At 40.5% G+C, this 21,310-nt stretch overlaps 1 protein-coding gene across 1 annotated transcript; it reads left to right on the forward strand.

Annotated features, from left to right (window-relative positions):
* Positions 1 to 3,332: 3,332 nt before the first annotated feature.
* Positions 3,333 to 21,088, forward strand: bicc2 (bicaudal C homolog 2). The gene is made up of 19 exons (XM_047352862.1): positions 3,333 to 3,621; positions 5,803 to 5,846; positions 6,131 to 6,200; positions 6,339 to 6,418; positions 7,520 to 7,681; positions 8,070 to 8,123; positions 8,318 to 8,533; positions 10,244 to 10,495; positions 10,626 to 10,757; positions 11,059 to 11,248; positions 11,492 to 11,625; positions 11,719 to 11,927; positions 12,753 to 12,858; positions 13,315 to 13,354; positions 15,504 to 15,667; positions 18,070 to 18,283; positions 18,379 to 18,542; positions 18,726 to 18,825; positions 18,908 to 21,088. Exons 1-19 carry the CDS (start codon positions 3,333 to 3,335, stop codon positions 19,036 to 19,038), a joined length of 2,751 nt encoding a protein of 916 aa, XP_047208818.1. The 3' UTR covers positions 19,039 to 21,088.
* The last annotated feature ends 222 nt before the right edge of the window (positions 21,089 to 21,310 follow it).

The following is a 21,310-nucleotide window of genomic DNA, read 5'->3' on the forward strand; positions in this document are numbered from 1 at the left end:
TTTTGTCTCTTCTTTTTGCAGATGACGTGGTCCTGCTGGACCCCTCTAGCCAAGACCTACAGCATGCGCTGTGGCGGTTTGCAGCCGAGTGTGAAGCAGCTGGGATGAAGATCAGCTCCTCCAAGTCAGAGGCCATGGTACTTGACTGGAAAAGGGTGGCTTGTCCTCTTCAGGTTGGAGGGGAGTTCCTGCCTCAATTGGAGGAGTTCAAGTATCCCGGGGTCTTGTTCACGAGTGAGGGAAGAATGGAGCGGGATATCGACAGACGGATCGGTGCGGCCGCCGCAGTAATGGGGGCTCTGTGCCGGTTCGTTGTGGTGAAGAGAGAGCTGAGCCAAAAAGCGAAGCTCTCGATTTACCGGTCGGTCTACGTTCCTACCCTCACCTATGGCCATGAACTTTGGGTCGTGGCCGAAAGAACGAGATCCCGGATACAAGCGGCTGAAATGAGCTTCCTCCGTAGGGTGGCCGGGCACTCCCTTAGAGATAGGGTGAGGAGCTCAGCCATCATCGAGAGGAGCCAGTTGAGGTGGCTCAGGCATCTATACCGGATGCCTCCTGGACGCCTTCCTCGGGAGGTGTTCCAGGCACGTCCCACCGGGAGGAGGCCCAGGGGACGTCCCAGGAATCGCTGGAGGGACTATGTCTCTTGGCTGGCCTGGGAACGCCTTGGGCTCCCCCCGGAGGAACTGGAGGAGGTGTCTGGGGAGAGGGACATCTGGGTGTCTCAGCTCAGTCTGCTGCCCCCGCGACCCGGTCCCGGATAAGCGGAAGACGACGAGTACTAGTATTAATATTAATAAATACCTTTTAGTTATGCACACATGGTTTTGGCCTGTAATATTAATTTCTAATAAAATACAACAAAGTTTGTGCTTGAAACGTAACAAAAATGTAACATGTTTAGGTAGAATACTCTTGCAAAGGACTATGCTGTATGGTCGATCAAAGAGTTGAGTTTGAGAAGACTCAATATAAGAATGAGCAGTTACTGAACAGCACCATTTTCCATTACTTACCTGACTAATAAGATCAGACTGACCCGCATAGTGGACCTTCACTTTGGTTATGTAAATCATTTTCATTGTATTGATTTCCCACCAAATATTAACATAAGGTGAAAGACTTGAATTTAAAATCAATGCCTTCTATTCTACTGCAAAATAGTTTCCCACTCCCATAATAAAAACATTTTTAACAGACGGCATTATTAGTAACAGCATTTCAATTCAATTCAATTTAGTTTATTTATATAGTGCCAATTCACAACACATGTCGTCTCAAGGCACTTCACAAAAGTCAGGTACATACATTCCAGTTAATCCTAACCATTGAATAGTGCAGTCAGATTCAGTTATTTATTCAAATTGGATAAAAAGTTTTTCTGTCTGAAGAAACCCAGAAGATTGCATTCAGTCAGTGACTTGCAGCATTCCCTCCACCCGGATGAGCATGTAGAGACAGTGGACAGTCACTGGCGTTGACTTTGCAGCAATCCCTCATACTGAGCATGCATGTAGCGACAGTGGAGAGGAAAAACTCCCTTTTAACAGGAAGAAACCTCCAGCAGAACCAGACTCAGTGTGAGCGGCCATCTGCCACGACCGACTGGGGGTTTGAGAGAACAGAGCAGAGACACAAAAGAAAGAACACAGAAGCACTGATCCAGAAGTACTTTCTATAGGAAGGAAAAGTAAATGTTAATGGATGTGGCTCCTTTAGTCGTTTCACCTAAAAAGAAAGAACAGATAAACTCTGAGCCAGTTTTCAAGGTTAGAGTCTGAAAGAGAGCACATAGAGTTAGTCACAGTAAAAGCTCAGTCAATTTCCATGTCTAGGAGAGAGAAAGGGTTAAACACTAAAAGACAGGGCCATGTGGATCATCGGTAGAGGGTGAGCATTAAGTTGTTGCCAGCAGAAGCTCGGACAATTCCCCTCTCCAGAAAGGTGTCACAGGTTGACACAGAGCCAGGCCAGGTGTAGCTTCTAGGAAGAGAAAAGAGAGAACAAGGTTAAAAGCTGAAATAACAGCAAACAATGCAAAATTGGAGAGTAGTGTGAGAATGTAGCGAAGAGGGTGAAAGTGGTCATTATATCCTCCAGCAGCCTAAGCCTATAGCAGCATAACTACAGAGATAGTTCAGATTAACCTAAGCCACTCTAACTATAAGCTTTATCAAAAAGGAAAGTTTTAAGCCTAGCCTTAAAAGTAGACAGTTTGTCCATCTAGAGCCCACTGATGGCCATTGTTATACTAAAAACCACAACGATTGGGATACCTCTCTGTAAGATTGACCATAACATTGGAAAAGAGAGGGGGTCATACAGGTAGCAGAAATGTCTTTAGTATTAATAGCCCTTTCATTTTTCACATTTCGACAGATTACAATTATGCAATTTTAACCTTTTCTTTTTTACAACTAATAAATCTGATATGTATGGCATGTATTTGTATTCAGCTTCCTATTACTTTGTAGAACAGTTTGCTGTAATTAATGCCACAAATATTTTGGGGAGTGTCTCTATCAGCTTTGCACATCTGAACATTTTCACTGATCTTTTGCTAAATTCTTTCAGCTGAGTCAAATAGAATTGACAGCATCTGTGAACATCAACTTTCAAGTCTTGCCAAATTTGGTTTAGCTGTATTTTTTTTCTAGGGTTTGTTAGAGGGCTGTGTACAAATGCATGGCACACTTTCCAGATTTCTAATAGGAACACATTTTTTTATTATTATCATTATATACCTTTGCAATAATGTACTACTTTGTATTTAAACGTCACCAAATGTGAAACACCTTAAAGCGTATAAAGTACTCTGTGTTGTGTTAGTGAATTTTAAGGTACTCTGTTGTCACTGCTACAGTGCAACTTTTTGCTCCTCTTCGTTCAGACTTCTGAGATCTGTGGTTTGCTGGATGCCCTGTTTGTTTTGTTAGCTGTGTGCGCTGCTGTGAAGATGGTTTTCATGTGTGTGTGTTTGGCTCTGTGAGCTGGAACCTCAGTATATACTCAGATCCTCTGTTCCCTGAGCTCTGGGTCATTTTGAATTTGTCGAGAACTAAATGGCTCCAGAGTTGTCAATTTTGGAGGAGATGTTGCTCAAGTAGTTCGAGTAAGTTATCTTAAGCATCCTTGCAATGGCAACCTTGGCAACTAATCCCCAAATGCCTTAAACAATTTGAAAGGGGAGAGAAAGACTTACATTTGTCCATGAAATTGAGGGGAAGTAGGCGGTGGTTAAAGAAAAGGCAAGGGGGGGGGGGTTGGTTTTGATTCTGGCCCCTCATTCCCCTTTTTCTTGCACTCTGGCTGTCTCCTTGGTCACACACATGCACAAACACCAACAAGGGCTAAGTCCTGCTACAGCTACCACCATCATGGAGAAGAGCTCCTCAGTTTCTTTGGACATCGCAGGGCCCCAGCAGCCTGAACTGGAAACTAGCTTACAACTGGACACAGCAGCAAAGACTGATCCCAGACAAGAAAAGGAGGATGAGGGAGAGGAGAAAGAAGGAGAAAGCTGTGCTGGAGAGGATGCCAAAGGGCAAAGCTTGGATCCAGAGTGGGTGGAGGAGAGGTTCAGGATTGACAGGAAGAAGCTTGAAGCCATGCTGTATGGTGAGTGGGATGGCTTTCTTGGTTCTCTCTTAATCTTTATATCTTCATGTTTTGTCTTAAGAGCAACAGGTTGTTTCTTCTGATGTCATAATCCTCGTGTGTGTTGGCCTCTGTTATCTACCCAAACCAGCGTCTGTCACTGCATCCAGCTGCTTGTTGTTGCCATCACTGACTAACATGCATTGAACTGCTGTTGCTGTAGCTTTGTGATTTATAACCTACGTTGGCTGATGCATTCAGAAGTCCCTTTTAGCTTTTTATCCTCTCTGTCTGGGAAGCAGAGGTAACCGCCGGTGTTAGTTATCGCCTCCTGGCAGCTTTATGACAAATGCCTCCCTCACATCACTGGGGAAACTCTATGACTTGTGTGCGGCTGCTGGAAATTATGTTTGCTCATGATGGTGCAGCGGTTAAACCAATTCAGATCCAATTACGGTTGCTTGCTTTTAAAATGTTTGCAGCGTTGATTGTGTCTGACAGCATTGGCCCGGCTTTGAATGATACTTCCTCATATTTTCTGTCACATTGAAATTCACTCTGAATTAAATAGTGTTTTGTTTCACAATAATTTTGTTTAAACTAGGAGGTATTTATGTTAGCAGCCATTAATGTGATTTGCTGTCTCAAATCTGATCGGTGGTCGTCTTCCTGATCGATGGTTGTCTTCCTGATGTGCCACTTTGTTGCTCCATCTCACTCTGTTCTCTTCCCATTCCTCAGCTCTGGCCTGTGTAACCCATAGTGATGATGGGGAGGGGGGACTGTTTGTGAGGCTCCCCTTCAATCCTGTAAATGTCACCATGGAGCGGCGGCCTTTTATACTTGAATATGTTTCCAGCAACCACTTGTTCCACTTGCTTGGCATAGTTTCAACAATGTTGACTTTGCACACATGTTATTTATTCTGAAAAAATGCCTTGTGAACAGAACAACAAAGAGATGATTCCATATTCTCCCTTTCATGCAGTAGTTTGCAGTGTTCTGTCCTCAACTTGTCAAGTTATGCATTATGCAGAATAAACTATATTTTAAATATTAATTGATTTCCTTAATTTGATTTAAAAAGTGGATCTCATATAATGTAGCTCCTTTGCACACAGAGTCATACATTTTCAGTGTTTATACTGTTAACACAATAAGTATTTCACAAGGCCAACAGAAAAAAAAAAAGTTATACAGATTTGTTATGACCTGCACAATCACAGCTGCACAGTAATGCTGCTGACTTGACAGTTGTCCAACAGACAGTAATAGACACCCTTCACAATGTGGGTAAGCCACAAAAAGAAATAGCTGAAGAAGCCACCTCTGCACACTGTGCAGTGTCCAAACATATTAAAAAGTTAAGTGGAAGGAAACATTTTGTGTAATAAAAGGTGAATGATTTTAAAGGAAACTCCATTCAAACATTTGGGGGAGATTCTGAAAATATGGACTGCACTGAATTATAAAAAAAAAAAAAGATAAATTTATATAATATATAATATATTAATATATTCTAAATTACCAACATCCATCTGCATGCTCTCATGGTTGGGTTTGTATTTTAGAAACCCAACAAATGTATATCCTTCTCAATAATAATGATCGTTTTTTGGGATTAAAGCGCTCAAACCCGTCTTATTTTTTGCTGACAAGTTTTTTGCATATGTTAACTGGTATTTTAATGATTTATCTTTGATGAGTTGTAAGTTGTTGGGGTTGGAAGGACTTCTTTCCATTATGATCTATTTTTCTCCCTCTACAGATTCGGGCTTGGCCACACCATAATGTTAATATTCATTCCAGTCAGAAGTAACATGTTATTAAAATTGAAGGATTCCTTTAAACCTAAATCTGCCAAAAGTATGACTAACACAGGTGTGCTTCTGTAGTCATACTGACAACAGAAGTACTTTTGCTCAAGAGCCACATTTACCTAGCACAGTCACAACACACAAAAATTCATACACTGATCAGCAGGCAGCCTTGCCCAAGGGCACATCAACATGTGGCGGGGAAGAAGCTGGAGTAGAACCCTAAGGTTTCCAATTGCAGGATAACCACTCTCCCCACTGAGTTAGGGCCACTCAAAGTCTGGAGGCAAAATATACTGTACTATAAAGAAATTATGTGTGAGTTTTGGAAACTATTTGTGAAAGAAATCGTGCAGACTTAAATTGTTGTCTGTGTTTTTTTCAGCTCCAGAAGAAACAGGTGAGACAGGAGAGAAGTTTTTCCAGCGAGTGAGTCAATCTTCTTTGGAAACCTTTTATCATCAAACCTATAGAAACACTCACCAACTCACAGATCACTTTAGCTATCTAATTTCAATATTTGCTTCAAACTCTGCATCCAGTCTGTACACTTTTTTATGGAGGTGATAATTGCAGCCTTTGAAATGCAAATGTCCCTTTGTATCCTCAGAACAGAGCGATCTTCTGCCTGTCTGGTGACTGTGTGTAGGTGTGTTTCCTAATTGTGCATACAATGAGAGTGTCTGCTTTGCTTCTCGTGTAATCTCTCACAGGTAATGAGAGAAACTAGCACCCAGGTGAAATGGCCATCCAAACTAAAGATTGGAGCCAAGTCAAAGAAAGGTGCCAAAGTCTTTATACTCCATTCAGACCAGTGATTTATTTCTCCTCTCATGCTCTTTACTCCTCCACTCTAATCACAGTTACCTATTTACCACAGAAAAAGCAGATGTTTGAGAATAGTTTGTTATTTCCAACTAGACCCCCATGTGAAGGTGGAAGGGAAGAGAACCAATGTTATGGAAGCCAAAAGGAAGATACTAGAAGTACTGGAAACCAAGGTAAGAGCTGTCAACAGTATACAGATAAACACACAGATGAGCATTACATTATGACCATATGCCTGATTGTGTTACTGCGCAGTGAAAAGACAACCTCGACTCCTCAAATAGACTTAAACTAATAAACTAAACATCTGAAGGTGTGCTGCGGTAATTAATGGTGAAGTATATGAGACTGAATTATTTAATCATACAGTAGTATCATTTAATGTAGCACTAATATACACCACGAATAGGTAAGTGGTACGTGTCATAGTAACGTCCATCTGAGTGACAGGACCCATGTTCTTCCAAGAGAATATTGCCCGAAGCTTTGTACTGCTTAGACCAGCTTGAATTCAACAGTCCCTCTTGGTGCCGCATGTTCACCAGGCGAGGGAGGCACATGCACCCAGCCATCCATGTGAAGTAGAAGAAAATCTAATTAATCAGACTTTGCAACCTTCCTTTATTGTTCCATGATTTTATGTTATTACTCTTGTTCTAATTTTTGATGCTTTTGGAAGTGGACAGAGGTCAGCATAGCCTCTCTGACTGGTCTGTCACTCCATATGCAATAAACTGTGATGCACTCTGTATTTTGACACCTTTCTATCAGATGCAGCATTAACTTCCTGAGCAATCTGAGCTAAAGTAGCTTGTCTGTTGGATCAGACTAAATGGGTTTACTCCCAGTCTGCATCAGTGAGTCTTGTCCACCTATGAGCCCGCTGCTGCTTCTATTCCTATTCCTTCCTTGGACCCGTTTTGACAGATACTTACATCTGAAGACCAGAAAAGCCCACATGATCTGTGGTTTTGGAAAAGGCTCTGACCCATGATCTTGTCATTACAGTTTGACCTATATCAAATGTCCTCAAATCATTCACAATTGCTCATTTTTCTGCTTCTAACAAATTCACTTCAAGCCCAACATGCTCACTTAATGCCTATTATACCCCACCTACTAACAACAGATAATCAGTGTTATTCACTTCACTTGTCAGTGATCATACTGTTATGCTCGATTGGTGTAAATGCGTACATTTGTTAAACTAAAGTGAAAGTTACAACATTTTCTGCTACAGTGAGTATGCAGTCCTTCATTTGTGTGACCAACAGCTGAGCAAGGTGTCTCTGAAGATGGATGTGGCCTTCACAGAGCACTCCCATGTCATTGGAAAAGGTGGCGGGAACATAAAGAAGGTGATGGAGGTCACATGCTGTCATATCCACTTCCCTGACTCCAATCGTCACAACGCTGCTGGAGAGAAGAGCAATCAGGTTGAAAGCTAGTATCTACAGTCATATTCATCAAATCAGAAAGTTATTGAAAAGTTCATTTTATTTCAGTAACTCGGTTCACTAAGTGAAAAACAATTTATAGCTTATTTATACACAGACTGATGTTTTCAAGCATTTATTTCTGTTAATTATGATGATTTCCTGCTCACAGCTAATGAAAAGAGACCAAAAAAATTTTTCAATACAGAAATGTGGTAATGTGTTAATCCCGTCTTAAAGGTTATTTTCACAAGATACGTTTAATTTGACAAATGAGCCTCATTGGAACATTTATTTTAATTTATTGAATATTGTAAAAGTGAGACCACTGGCATACAGGTTAAAGATTAATATATTCAGTTTTTTCTATTGGTCTTATTTTTTTCAGGTCTCTATTGCTGGGCCCATAGAAGGGGTGGAAGAAGCCAGGAGGAGGATAAGAGTAAGCAGTCAATCTGAACGGGGACTTTATTTATTTCAACACTGCAGTTCTTCACTGCTGTCAGATATATAGATCAATACACCGATCAATGGAATGAGAAGAAAAAAATAACACTGCTTATTTTCAAAATACCGGGATTTTCTGCAGTCTGTCTTTGGGTGACACTGATTTTTTTTGTCTTCATCACACTGTAGGCCCTCCAGCCGCTGTCACTGTCATTTGAGCTGCCGGTCAGCCTGGTACCCCAGGCTCTGCCAGATGCAGGCTCTCCACTTATCCAGCAGGTGGCCCAGACTTTGGGGGTCAGTGTGAGCTTCAGGGCTGTGCCACCACTGCCTCAAGCCCAGTCACCATTTTATGGAAGCTCCTGCACAGTTTGGGGGCTGCAGGGCAATGCAGCTGCTGTCAAGGTTATCTTCACCAAGAGCACTGTTCACACACATTCGAAATCTTGTATCAGTAATATCATATTGCAACTGTTGTCTATACAGGTCCTTCTCAAAATATTAGCATATTGTGATAAAGTTCATTATTTTCCATAATGTCATGATGAAAATTTAACATTCATATATTTTAGATTCATCGCACACTAACTGAAATATTTTAGGTCTTTTATTGTCTTAATACAGATGATTGTGGCATACAGCTCATGAAAACCCAAAATTCCTATCTCACAAAATTAGCATATCATTAAAAGGGTCTCTAAACGAGCTATGAACCTAATCATCGGAAATCAACAAGTTAACTCTAAACACCTGCAAAAGATTCCTGAGGCCTTTAAAACTCCCAGCCTGGTTCATCACTCAAAACCCCAATCATGGGTAAGACTGCCGACCTGACTGCTGTCCAGAAGGCCACTATTGACACCCTCAAGCAAGAGGGTAAGACACAGAAAGACATTTCTGAACGAATAGGCTGTTCCCAGAGTGCTGTATCAAGGCACCTCAGTGGGAAGTCTGTGGGAAGGAAAAAGTGTGGCAGAAAACGCTACACAACGAGAAGAGGTGACCGGACCCTGAGGAAGATTGTGGAGAAGGGCCGATTCCAGACCTTGGGGGACCTGCGGAAGCAGTGGACTGAGTCTGGAGTAGAAACATTCAGAGCCACCGTGCACAGGCGTGTGCAGGAAATGGGCTACAGGTGCCGCATTCCCCAGGTCAAGCCACTTTTGAACCAGAAACAGCGGCAGAAGCGCCTGACCTGGGCTACAGAGAAGCAGCACTGGACTCTTGCTCAGTGGTCCAAAGTACTTTTTTCGGATGAAAGCAAATTCTGCATGTCATTCAGAAATCAAGGTACCAGAGTCTAGAGGAAGACTGGGGAGAAGGAAATGCCAAAATGCCAGAAGTCCAGTGTCAAGTACCCACAGTCAGTGATGGTCTGGGGTGCCGTGTCAGCTGCTGGTGTTGGTCCACTGTGTTTTATCAAGGGCAGGGTCAATGCAGCTAGCTATCAGGAGATTTTGGAGCACTTCATGCTTCCATCTGCTGAAAAGCTTTATGGAGATGAAGATTTCTTTTTTCAGCACGACCTGGCACCTGCTCACAGTGCCAAAACCACTGGTAAATGGTTTACTGACCATGGTATCACTGTGCTCAATTGGCCTGCCAACTCTCCTGACCTGAACCCCATAGAGAATCTGTGGGATATTGTGAAGAGAACGTTGAGAGACTCAAGACCCAACACTCTGGATGAGCTAAAGGCCGCTATCGAAGCATCCTGGGCCTCCATAAGACCTCAGCAGTGCCACAGGCTGATTGCCTCCATGCCACGCCAGCATTGAAGCAGTCATTTCTGCAAAAGGATTCCCGACCAAGTATTGAGTGCATAACTGTACATGATTATTTGAAGGTTGACGTTTTTTGTATTAAAAACACTTTTCTTTTATTGGTCGGATGAAATATGCTAATTTTGTGAGATAGGAATTTTGGGTTTTCATGAGCTGTATGCCACAATCATCCATATTAAGACAATAAAAGACCTGAAATATTTCAGTTAGTGTGCAATGAATCTAAAATATATGAATGTTAAATTTTCATCATGACATTATGGAAAATAATGAACTTTATCACAATATGCTAATATTTTGAGAAGGACCTGTATATATTATCACCTGACAGAAGGCGATATGCATCCTGATGGAGCTTCTTCTTGGGTCAGAGGCCACTCGGGGAATGGTGAGCAGCCAGCTGGATGTCACTGCCCAGCAGCATCTCTTCCTGCTGGGGCAGAATGGCGCTAATTTTCTGAGAGTTATGCACAAGACCCAGACCCAGATCATCCTTCCAGACCTTACTGCTCCACAAAGTCCACCCTCACTGCTCATTCAGGGCACCCCTGATGGAGTGTGTCTAGCTCGACAACAGCTCATGGTGCACGCACACCTTTCTTTTCTTGTGTTTGTGTCGTGTTGCTTCTTCAACAGCCTCCTAGAAAATCACTATTGTTTCTGTTTTTTTTGTTTTTTTTTATTTACTGTAAAATACATGTGCACACATCTAGGACTGCCTGCCAGTATGTTTGATGTTTGACATGCGTGAAGATGGGGAGGGAGATCCTTTCAAACTGGCTCAGATGATGCAAAACCTCGGAGTCTTCATTAGTGTCAAACCCAAAGTGAAACAGACCAGCAAGGTGAGTGTCATCCAAAAAATATATGCTCTATTTTACATGAGACACCATTAAAAATAATAAAAGAAAATAATTCAGTAGGTTTGTTGGCTCTTGGCTCAATCTCTTTAAATTTACATTCAGTTTGGCACCAGACTGTAGGTCTTGTGATTTCTTATTTCGCAAGAATTCTGATAAAAAAAGAAAAATAAATTCTCTTTACTTTAAATTTGAATGTAAATTCACTCACTGTTTAAGATCATTCTGCTGCAGTGGGCTGAATACTAATGGGGGAAAAAAATCTGTGTTGATGTATATTTATCAGTCAGTGGTGGTGAAGGGTCTGGAAAAGAACATCTCCTGCATTTATGAAGCCCGAAGTCTGCTCCTACAACTCAATTCCTGCGAGACTGCAACGATAACCACAGTAAACCCTGACCTTATGTCACCTGGCAGCGGGCTGGCAAACTGTTGGCTTGACAGTTTGTTGCAGCAGCTTCGTTTCTCTGAACAGGGTAAGTTTACACAAATAAGTGTAGCTGTCCAGCCATCCAAATATAATAAAGGTTTAAAAGCTTCAGCTGCATATTTTTACACTTCTGTTTCTACATACATGTTTGCACATGTCTGAGCATGTTTGCACCTGCAAACATGTATGCCTTCTGCACAAAGCCCTCACTAAGGAATTCTGTGTGCACTGCCGCAGCTTGGCCATACTGAAATAATGTACTATGCATGTTTCTCACCTTCCTGATCAGGCTCTGCATCTCCTCAAACTAAAGAGGTGCTGACTGGTACTAAACCCCACCCTTCACCTCCACCAGGCCTCATTTCTCCAACTGACGAGGGCAGGACAGGGCCGAAGGGAACAGACAGTCGCCAGCTGGAAAAGGTGAGTCATTGTTCGTGTTAAAAAGGTTCAAGGCTAAAAATCGACTGCAAAATCTATACAGAATCCAAAATGTGTTTCTAACCTCTTCCATAGATCCTTGAAAATGAGTATCAGTCTGACCAATCAGAGGAAGAGAGCGTTGAGGTTGTAGGGAGGTCACCATCTGAGGTGTGCGAAGCGGTAAACAACAACATCAGCAGGGTGGGTCTAAATGGTAGAAGGGGGAGTCTCCAAAGTCCAGAAATCAGCAAACTGCACAGCCAGGGCAGACGCCATTCCACAGGGCAGGCGCTAACATACAGGTGAGTTCTCATCAATCTTGTGCCAGTTTCTATTTCATATAATCCTCCACATTTTTTAACCAACTTTAAATAAGGTGGAACTCTAATTAGCATTTTAGGCAGTCACAAATTAAAGGATCAACCTTATTGAAAACCAAGGTGTTGTATCCAGATGAGTCATCATTGAAAGGATTTACTTTACCCAAGACAGCATAATTAATATAACCACACACTCTCACATAAAAACACCTGCATGAGCCAGATCCGTTCAAAAACTCTGATTCTTGCGGTAATCAGTAAGTAAAACCTCTTTATTTAACATGTTTTGCTGAGTCTTTTAATATGTGGCGTACAGTTGTTTTCTGTTCCCCTTTATTCTGATTCATTAAACATGTTGGCAACATCATGCCATAGGCCCGCTTTTCTTCAGTGGGGACAAGAGAGCTGAATCTTTTGAGTGGTAGATGGAGTTAATTACAGCGCAACACATTTCGGAGAGATTTTCCTTCCAGTTGAACATTGACCCTTAACATCCATTTAGATATTATGGACCTTTGATGGAAATTGGTTGCACTGGATTTCATTTAGGGGTTTCAGAGTAAAGCCTGAAAAAACTTATTCTAACACTTTTTAGATTTTTTATTTATAAAGAATTCTTGAAACCATGTATAATTTCCACTTCATTATTGTGTATTGTTTTGTGTTGGTCAAATCCCAATTGAAGTGTCAACAAGTTCAAGTGGTATGAATACTTGTGCAATACAATATAAATGAATAACGAGCCTTCAGATGTCGCATATATTTTCACTCATCCCACCATGTGTGTGTGTGTCCTGAATGTGTCAGGTTGCTGAACACAGAGACAGAGGCAGGGGGTAGCGAGCGGAGGAACAGCCTGAGGAGAGATGTTTCCCGGGCCCAAAATGTTCACGCTGACTCATCTAAGGCTAAGGTGAGGAAAAGCAGAAACTGTAGCCTTTTTTCAGCACCAACTTGGTTAAAAGTAATTCTCTGTGGACCAGCAATGAAATCTCCCTCATCCCCCTGGCACAGAGGATGAAAAAGAGGACACTTTATGCCAACACAAGTTGACGAGATAAACTGAAAATAGCAACATTTCATCCAGTCTGTTATGCCACTTATTGGTTTTTCCATCCTTGATCAGGTTGGAATTTGATTTGAGAATTGATTTTTGTGCTTGTTTCCTTCCACCCCTGTTTGTCATCTCTCTTGCAAATGTTACAGTGTGGTGGATTAACAAGTTTAGTGTCACAACAGCAGGACGTTTAATGCGAGTGCTTATTTCTCTAGTAAATTAGGTTCCTGCTGCATACCCTGGGAAAACAAAGGGGGAAAAAAATCATTTTCATTGCATTATTTGCTTTTTTATTTGCTTTTTGCTTTGTAGGATTATGACTATGAGAAGAAGAAACTGCTGGCAACAAGAGGTTGGTGCTTTTAAATGCTCAATCATTGTTGGGTTTGATTTCTCAGAAACATGCAGCTAGACAACAGTTTTAATATTTAACGTACAGTTAAAAGCATTGCGCACAGAGAGAAAGCCAAAGATGCACCAATCAGGTAACATTTCATTGCATGTCTTAGGAGGAGGAATTTCTGTAAAAAAGGGTTATACTCATTCAAAACTAAAATAAAATCACTTGAAGATTTATTAGCATCTTATATTAGCAATGACTTTGAGAGGTTATTAGACGAAGTTAGCATTATTAACTGCAAAAAATGCTCTCTCTCTATGTATTCCCTAGAAAATATAGACCCTTACCTTGTATCTGTGATTTAAAAAATATTCCTGACAAAAGCTGACAAAAATAAAACAGTCAATAACTGGCAATAACCGCACATTTTCATTCCTGAAAAAGTAGTGCGCAAAACAACAAAAAAAGTATGAAATAGCAAAGTGGCTAAATTGCTTAGTTTTTTTACACACGTCACTGATTTTGAAAATACCTAACTTTGAGTCTTCTTCTTGTTGGAACAACTTCCAATCCGGACCTTGCGGACGGCATGATGGATGTAAACAATTATCAGGAAAACTTGAAAGAAAATTTCAATCTGTCTCTGAAAAGCTGAGGCTTTGGAATCACTGGATAGGACAATGATCCCAGTCATACCTCAAAGTCCACCAAGGCTTGGTTTCAGAAGATGTTCTGGAAGGTATAGAGTGGCCCTCATTGTTGCATGAGTTAAACTCTATTGACAGTCTTGGGTGGGATTTGAAAATAGCAGATGCTGCACACAAACTCAAGAATATTAATGAATAAGAGGCTTGTGCCATAGGAGATGGACTTACCTCAGCGCTAGAACCTGGCAACTTGCTACGAATCACTTGCAGCAAGTCAGAAAAGCAAAGGTTTCTCTCCTAAGTGCTAAAGATCTTTGTCATGAAGGGGTTGATCAACAATTTTGACACTGCAGTAGTCGCTGATTTTTGTCTTTAATTTGGAGAAACCACTTGTAGTAGTGGTTGTGATGAGTGATTTGAATCGTTCTTATTTATTTGTTGCAAACAGCTGATTGTTATTTTTTGCAGTTGATGTTGAATAATTTAAGGTTAAATTGTAAGAAACAAAGCTGTTAATTCTGGGTGTTGAGGACAAAGCAGAATATTTTCTATTTTCTGTACAAATCTTCATGTTAGCATTGCTTTACATGATGTGATATCATGATTAAGCAAAAAAACTTAGCATTTTCTTCGTTTGTCTGAGAATAAAATTGAACCAACACACTGATATTCTGAGCAGAGGAAGCGATTTCATGGAGGAGGCTCATTTCAGTGTTGCCCACTGCTAGGACAACTGATAAAGGGGACCAGTTTATAGGCTGCACTCTGCCAAAGTTATAATAGAGAGGTATTGGCCCTCCTACCTAATTCACACAAGCTGGGTACACAACCCAGATGCAACACACATGGATCCAGTCACTCTTGCATATACACACAACCGTACACACCAGTAAAGAGATGCATTGCCTCATCTTTCATGGCAAATGAGAAATCTGATGAGATCTGAAGCCAAATGGCACCAAATTCCCTCTGTGTTGTTTTATGGGAAAATGAATTAGCAGTTTGAATGGGCCATCTGCCTTACAATCATTAGGAACTCCCATATGCTGGTGCATGAATGGGGCATTTACTCACACAGATACACAAGTGCACATACAAATACTGTACCAACAGTCATAATCATGTTGATATTTCGCTTTGTGTGAAGTGCTGTTGCTGTTTATGAAACGCATTCACACATTGAGGAAACCCACTGTCACAGGCAATCTTAGCAAAAACTATGTGTGACTGATTTTGTTCAATCCAAAGAAAGAGAATACATATTTCCATGATAGTTATCCATATTTATGATATTGAGTGCCATTTCTTTACAGCTGCACAGCTTTTTGCAAATGTTATCGAATTAAATTCACCTATTAACACTATAAATAATATCTTAACATGTGACAAATTACATCCCTTTCGTCAAAATCACTGGATGACAAAGACACTAATGTTATACACAGCTGCATTTTATCTTTGGCAAAGTGGTCTAATTTTTCTCTTATGGATTTTGTGTTACACTGGGTGAACAGCCATGCAGAGGAAGCCTGTGGTCACAGAAGTCCGGACTCCTACAGACACCTGGAGTGGCCTCGGATTTTCCAAGTCTATGCCGGCCGAGGCTATCAAGGAGCTCCGTAGCATCAGCCGGCGCAGCTACAAACCTTACCTGAGCGCCAACACCAATCAGCAGCAGGTGCAAAAAGAGATTACAGCTAACTTTAATAAATGGAAATATATTAAAAGCTCTGTGCTGTTAGCTTAGTGCAATATTGGTTCAAAAAGTAGATGTTGTTGGACCACCTTTAGGTTTGATTATGTCATATCACAACTTTTATTGTATTCAGTGTTCCATGATTCAGTGTTATTGGCAGGACTCAGTCTCTCATATAAAGACTTATCCAACATATGATTAAGAGCTAAACTCTACGGAGATAAATCGAGATCTAAACCCTCCTTTCACAATTTGAATTTAATGATCATTGTCAACAAAAACAAAAAATTAATGGTATAATTCTTGTATTTCATGTTATTTTGGTGGTCAGTTGACTGATTTCTAGACCTTACCAACAAAGCCCCCATAAGCCTAGGCAGGCTATCTATCTATCTATCTATCTATCTATCTATCTATCTATCTATCTATCTATCTATCTATCTATCTATCTATCTATCTATCTATCTATCTATCTATCTATCTATCTATCTATCTATCTATCTATCTATCTATCTATTTAATTTAATTTGGTCCAACGACATAATTTATCAATTTATTTTTTGTACAGGTAATGTTGAATTAGTTACTTTTGTTGGATGTGATCTAGAAGGAGTCTTTTGTACTAGTTTCACTTCACTGCAGTTTCATTTGTTGCTATTGACCTGTAACAGTGTGAGGCATTTATCGCTCTGTGTGAGTAAGCACTGCCAATGTGGATGCTAAATTACATAAAATCTTATATTATCACCAAGGCTAGCACAGCATTTTCTTTCCAACTTGTTTACCTGATCTGTTTTACCTTATATTCTTGTTTTCTTTTTTTTTTATATATATAAAAAAACAGGGCTTATGCACTTATGTACATGCCAGCTCTTCTAGCTGGTGCCCTGTTTCAAGCAAGGAAGAACCATCCTTTCTTGAAATACAAATAAATAAAATACAAATAAAATCAGAAGTATACATACACTTATCATGGGAATGAAAGTTACATTAATTTTGCCTTTTATTATTTATTTGAACCTTTTTTCGAACACAGCAGTTTTGGTAAAACAACAAGAAATTTATACACATGTATTTAAACATATACATATACCCCTATTAATATTGGTAACTGTCCCTTTCCAAGGACCTCAACAAAATGCTTTTGTAGGCTTCTACATGATTGTGGCTGCATAAGTAAACTCTCTTCTTAGCAGAATTGAAAGAGCTCCTTTAAACAGTTAGGTTTCCTGTCAAAGGCTTAATCTACACATTTTCAAAAAATATGAGGTCAGGGCATTGAGGAGGCTGCCCAGTGAGTTTAATGAAAACCTCCCAAAGCCAATTTTAAAGTGTGTGTTTCAGATCACTTTCCCTCTTGTGTCCAAGTTTTAACCATCTGACCCAAACGGTCCAGGAAACACCAACATTATAAAGCCAGTCATTGAGTGGGAGCTGCTTGAAAACCAGTGTCACTGTTAACCGTGACTTGAGCTTTACTTCAAAATGGACAGAGGAGGTGAAGACCAGGAAAAAGGTGTCTTCTCCATAATCCTCCCTGTTAAGGTTACCTAAAATAAGCAGCTGTCTACATTAAAAAAGCCAAATGTTTTCTGGAGAAGTGTTTTATGCTCAGATGACACAAGACAAAAAGTATGTTAGGAACAGTTAAGGTAAGGCTTTCAAGCCAAACAACACAGCAGCAGCACTCAAGCAGGGTGGTAGCAGCTTCGTGCTGAGGGTCTGTTTTGGTGTCAGCACCACTAGTATATTGCACATATTGGGTAGAATAACAAAGATAGAAAATTAAAAAAACTTCCAACTTGAACAAACTGATCAATGATCCTAAACACACATACAAACTGGATTTGAAAACGAATAAAGAAAGCTATTATTAAACCTGTGGAATGGCTCTAGACTAAACCCTGATGAAAAATCCTTGACTATGCTGTTTTTTTCTGCAACTAAGGGATCTTAATCTAGTGGCTGTGTAATTAAACATTAGTGGGCGTGTATTTATATATTTGAGCCTGGATGTATGATCAAACCCGTGCAGCCAATCCATGTTTTTAAAATTCGTTGCAGTTGTATGTTATATTAGCACTGAAACCAGAAAAAGAATTCAATTAAATTAAATAATAGAGTTTCCGAAATTATTAAAATATCCATGATCATGATAATTGGACGTAACCTTCTGATCAGAGATGAAAATTACAGTTTTGATTAGCTTTTTCTTTGACAGGTCAGGCATTGGGAGCTGACTGGTTATAAACTGGTTCAGTTGCTGTTTTTGAAAATTATGTCAAGTTTGTGAGAGGGCACAACCATTTATTATTGTAATTTGAAAACAAAAAGACAGAAACAGCAGACATGACTCATTAATGCCAATGTTTCTTTTCATGCAGTGTTGGGCTGCTCAGATGGGGAAGGCGTGTATCGGCAGTGACTCTGAGAACTGGAGGGACAGACGTGGATCCACATCTCAGCTCGTCTCTTCCTCCTCCCCCTCTTCCTCATCCCCATCCTCCCCCTCCACACCCCCACCTTCCTTCCCTCCCTCCAAAGCCTCCTTCTCTGCGTTTTCATCCTCAGTGAACAGAAGCAGAAATGACAAGTCATGTAAATCACGCTTGCTTTTAAAGTTTGCCTTATTTTATTGACACTTTTTCCCCTCCTTAATTTCTAACCATTCAAAATCTACTCTTGACGTCTAGTGGAAAACTATGCCGGTGGCTGCTTTTTCGAAGGTGTGTGCTCTACAAGGAGGGAGTCAACCTGCAGTCAGTGGAGCTCGCCCCCCCTTATGATGGATGACCTACCCGAGCTGCTCAGCCAACTTGGGTTAATCAAATACATCGACCTGTTTGAACAACAGGAGGTAAGGCGCATGCAGAGACTTACAACAAGAATCACATTTCATCGTCAGCTCGTTAGCACGCTGGTTTGAGAAGTTACTGCAAAGCCTGACACAAATGTGCATACTCATTTCTGACCATCTGCCAAAATCTTTTTGGATTTTCATTGGGCTTCATGATTTAAAGTTATTCTATTCCTTACACAGATCGACTACCAGACATTTCTCACCCTGTCTGATGAGGACCTGAAAGAAGTAGGGGTCTCCACTTTTGGAGCTAGACGGAAGATGTTATTAGCTATCTCAGGTGAGGAACTGCTAAAGCTGTCAGTCAAGAACAGAAGATTTTCTTTGCTTCATTTTTGAGAACTAATTTTTTTCTCATCCAGATCTGAACAAGAGTAAAAGGAGACTGTCGGATGCACAACCTGTAAACCCTGGATACCTGGAAGGTGGCGCGAGTGGCAGACTTCCACACATCTTGGATGTGGATGTTGCAGCTCAGAGTAACTGCTGGTGAGAAGAGACACCAAACGGATCTGAGCTTTTAATTACACAGCAATGCTGCCAGAGAAAAAAGGTCTTTACTGCTGTTCATTTACAAGAAAAACTGAGAAGCAAAAAACTCAATGTAAAGATTTATATCCAGTGCCTTATATCAAGAGCAATATTCCAAAGCTTTTTGTTTAATACGACTCAAGAGAAGGATGCATTCCCTTCCAAAGCTGGGTCTTCACAAAAGCCATTTGAGTATTTGGGGCGGCTGCGGCTCAGGTGGTAAGAGTTTGTCCTCTAACCGGTGGGTTGCTGGTTTGAACCTCCGCTCTGTCTGTCTCAGTCATGGCTTCTTCGGGCAAGACTCCATCCGACTTGTCTGCTGATGGTGCTCAGAGGGCTCGGTGGCGCCTGTGTTTGGCAGCCATCACATTGTAGCTCACCACTGTCAGTGTGTGAATGTGTGTGTGAATGACTCATTGTAGTGTAAAGTGTTTTGGGGTCTCTGGGAACGTGATAAAGCACTATACAAGTTCAGGCCATTTATTTAGGGTGTTATTTTTACACACTTTTGTACGCAGCTGTAAATAAAAAAATTGTTTAGGATAAAAAAAAAAGTCCTTGTTAAAGCTTATGAATCCCAGCAGTACATTTATGCTTTTATTGGAGCGCAGACACACAAAAAAATATTGTGAATGAAATGCAAAGTTTAGCTTCATTTATTTCTTGGGCATTCTGGTTAAATGACTAGTGCTCTGTGGGTGCTAAGAAATAAAAGCATGCACTAGAGGGCAGTGGTGCCCCACTGTCTTATATCTGTGTTGTATGAAAAATTATGGATTTGTTTCACATTGACAACAGCATTACAATCCCTGGTGGATAAGGTGTTAATTTTGAAATGTACGTCAGTAACAATGAGACCAAGAAAAATAAATCTAAAACCTCAGCTACTCTATGCTCAATTACTCTCATTGGTCACTAAGCTGATTTAATGTTAATTTACCATTAGTTATATATCAGCAAACCATTGTACCCATGAACATAGTGGTGCTTAATCAAACTAGTGTAATTTTCAAATTTGAAATACTTTTTCTTGGATTATTATGGATCCCTCTGCTAGCAGCCAAAAGGAGGTCTTGATTTGCTCAGAGGCTTCACAAGTTGGCTTGTTCAGCAGCAGCCAAGCATGAAACACAGAGAGTGACAGGAAGTGCTGTGCTGTGACAGATTAGGTAGAAATGATCCCTACTTATTACAATGTCTACGCCAATTACATAGGCAGACTTTAAAGTGCTGATCCTCAAATCTGGTCCTTGGGCTCTGGAGAACAGCTGAATTTCTATCCTGCTGGGTAGCTAATTGCATTCCCCTTAGGTCACAGGTCTAAATAGGTTGGTGATCGAGCGGCTAGAATGAAAACTACCAAGAAAAAAAAAAAAGAGCAGTGCTTTGAACCTCCACAAGTGAGCCACTTGCACATTTCAAACGTGAAGTGGCAATCTGGGAACGTGACAAGGTTGCATGGTGGGAATGCAAAGCATCACCCTGAGCAGAGCAGAGGTGTCGCAGCTTCTGTTGAGTTTTACACAGGTCTAGTTTGTTACTCGATTAAAATATATTTTATTTAGGTTATGTGATCTTCCAAACCAATTTCTTGGTGGGGGAAAGTTATTCATAAAACATTATGATACATAGTGATGATTTTCATATGCATTGTCTGAACATGTCAAAACTTTCATGAGCTGAACTATAATTTAGTGATGAAGAGTTTTAAGATATAATCCACTCATTAGTCGAAATTCCCATTTACGTCCCTCTTGTAAAACCCAAATGTATGCATTAAAATAAAAAATTCAATTAACTGAAAATGTTTCATTCGCTTCTAAGAGCCGACTGGCACTGAACAAATAATCATGCGTGACTCTATGTATCAAAATCCTAGCAGCTATTAAGTATGAGGGATTGCTGCAAAGTCAACGCCAGTGACTGTCCACTGTCTCTACATGCTCATCCGGGAGGAGTGAATGCTGCAAGTCACTGACTGGATGCAATCTGCTGGGTTTCCTTAGATAGAAAAACTTTTTATCCAATTTGAATAAATAACTAACTCTGACTGCACTGTTCAATTGTTAGGATTAATAGGAATGTATGTACCTGACTGTTGTGAAGTGCCTTGAGACAACATGTGTTGTGAATTGGCGCTATATAAATAAACTGAATTGAATTGAATTAATTTACACACTTTATACTCTGAATAAACAGCTTTTCTTAAAGGGTCTGAAACACGGTGAACTATT

This window comes from Girardinichthys multiradiatus, chromosome 23 (genome assembly GCF_021462225.1).
Source record: "Girardinichthys multiradiatus isolate DD_20200921_A chromosome 23, DD_fGirMul_XY1, whole genome shotgun sequence".
In the NCBI taxonomy this organism is placed as follows: domain Eukaryota; kingdom Metazoa; phylum Chordata; class Actinopteri; order Cyprinodontiformes; family Goodeidae; genus Girardinichthys; species Girardinichthys multiradiatus.

Bases quoted from the DNA above. Each gene is read 5' to 3' on its own strand.
- bicc2 (XM_047352862.1), top strand. From the start codon at position 3,333: ATGCACAAACACCAACAAGGGCTAAGTCCTGCTACAGCTACCACCATC. The intron at 10,758-11,058 runs GTGAGTGTCATC...TATATTTATCAG, and splicing joins AAGTGAAACAGACCAGCAAG to TCAGTGGTGGTGAAGGGTCT. The intron at 11,249-11,491 runs GTAAGTTTACAC...CTTCCTGATCAG, and splicing joins GCTTCGTTTCTCTGAACAGG to GCTCTGCATCTCCTCAAACT.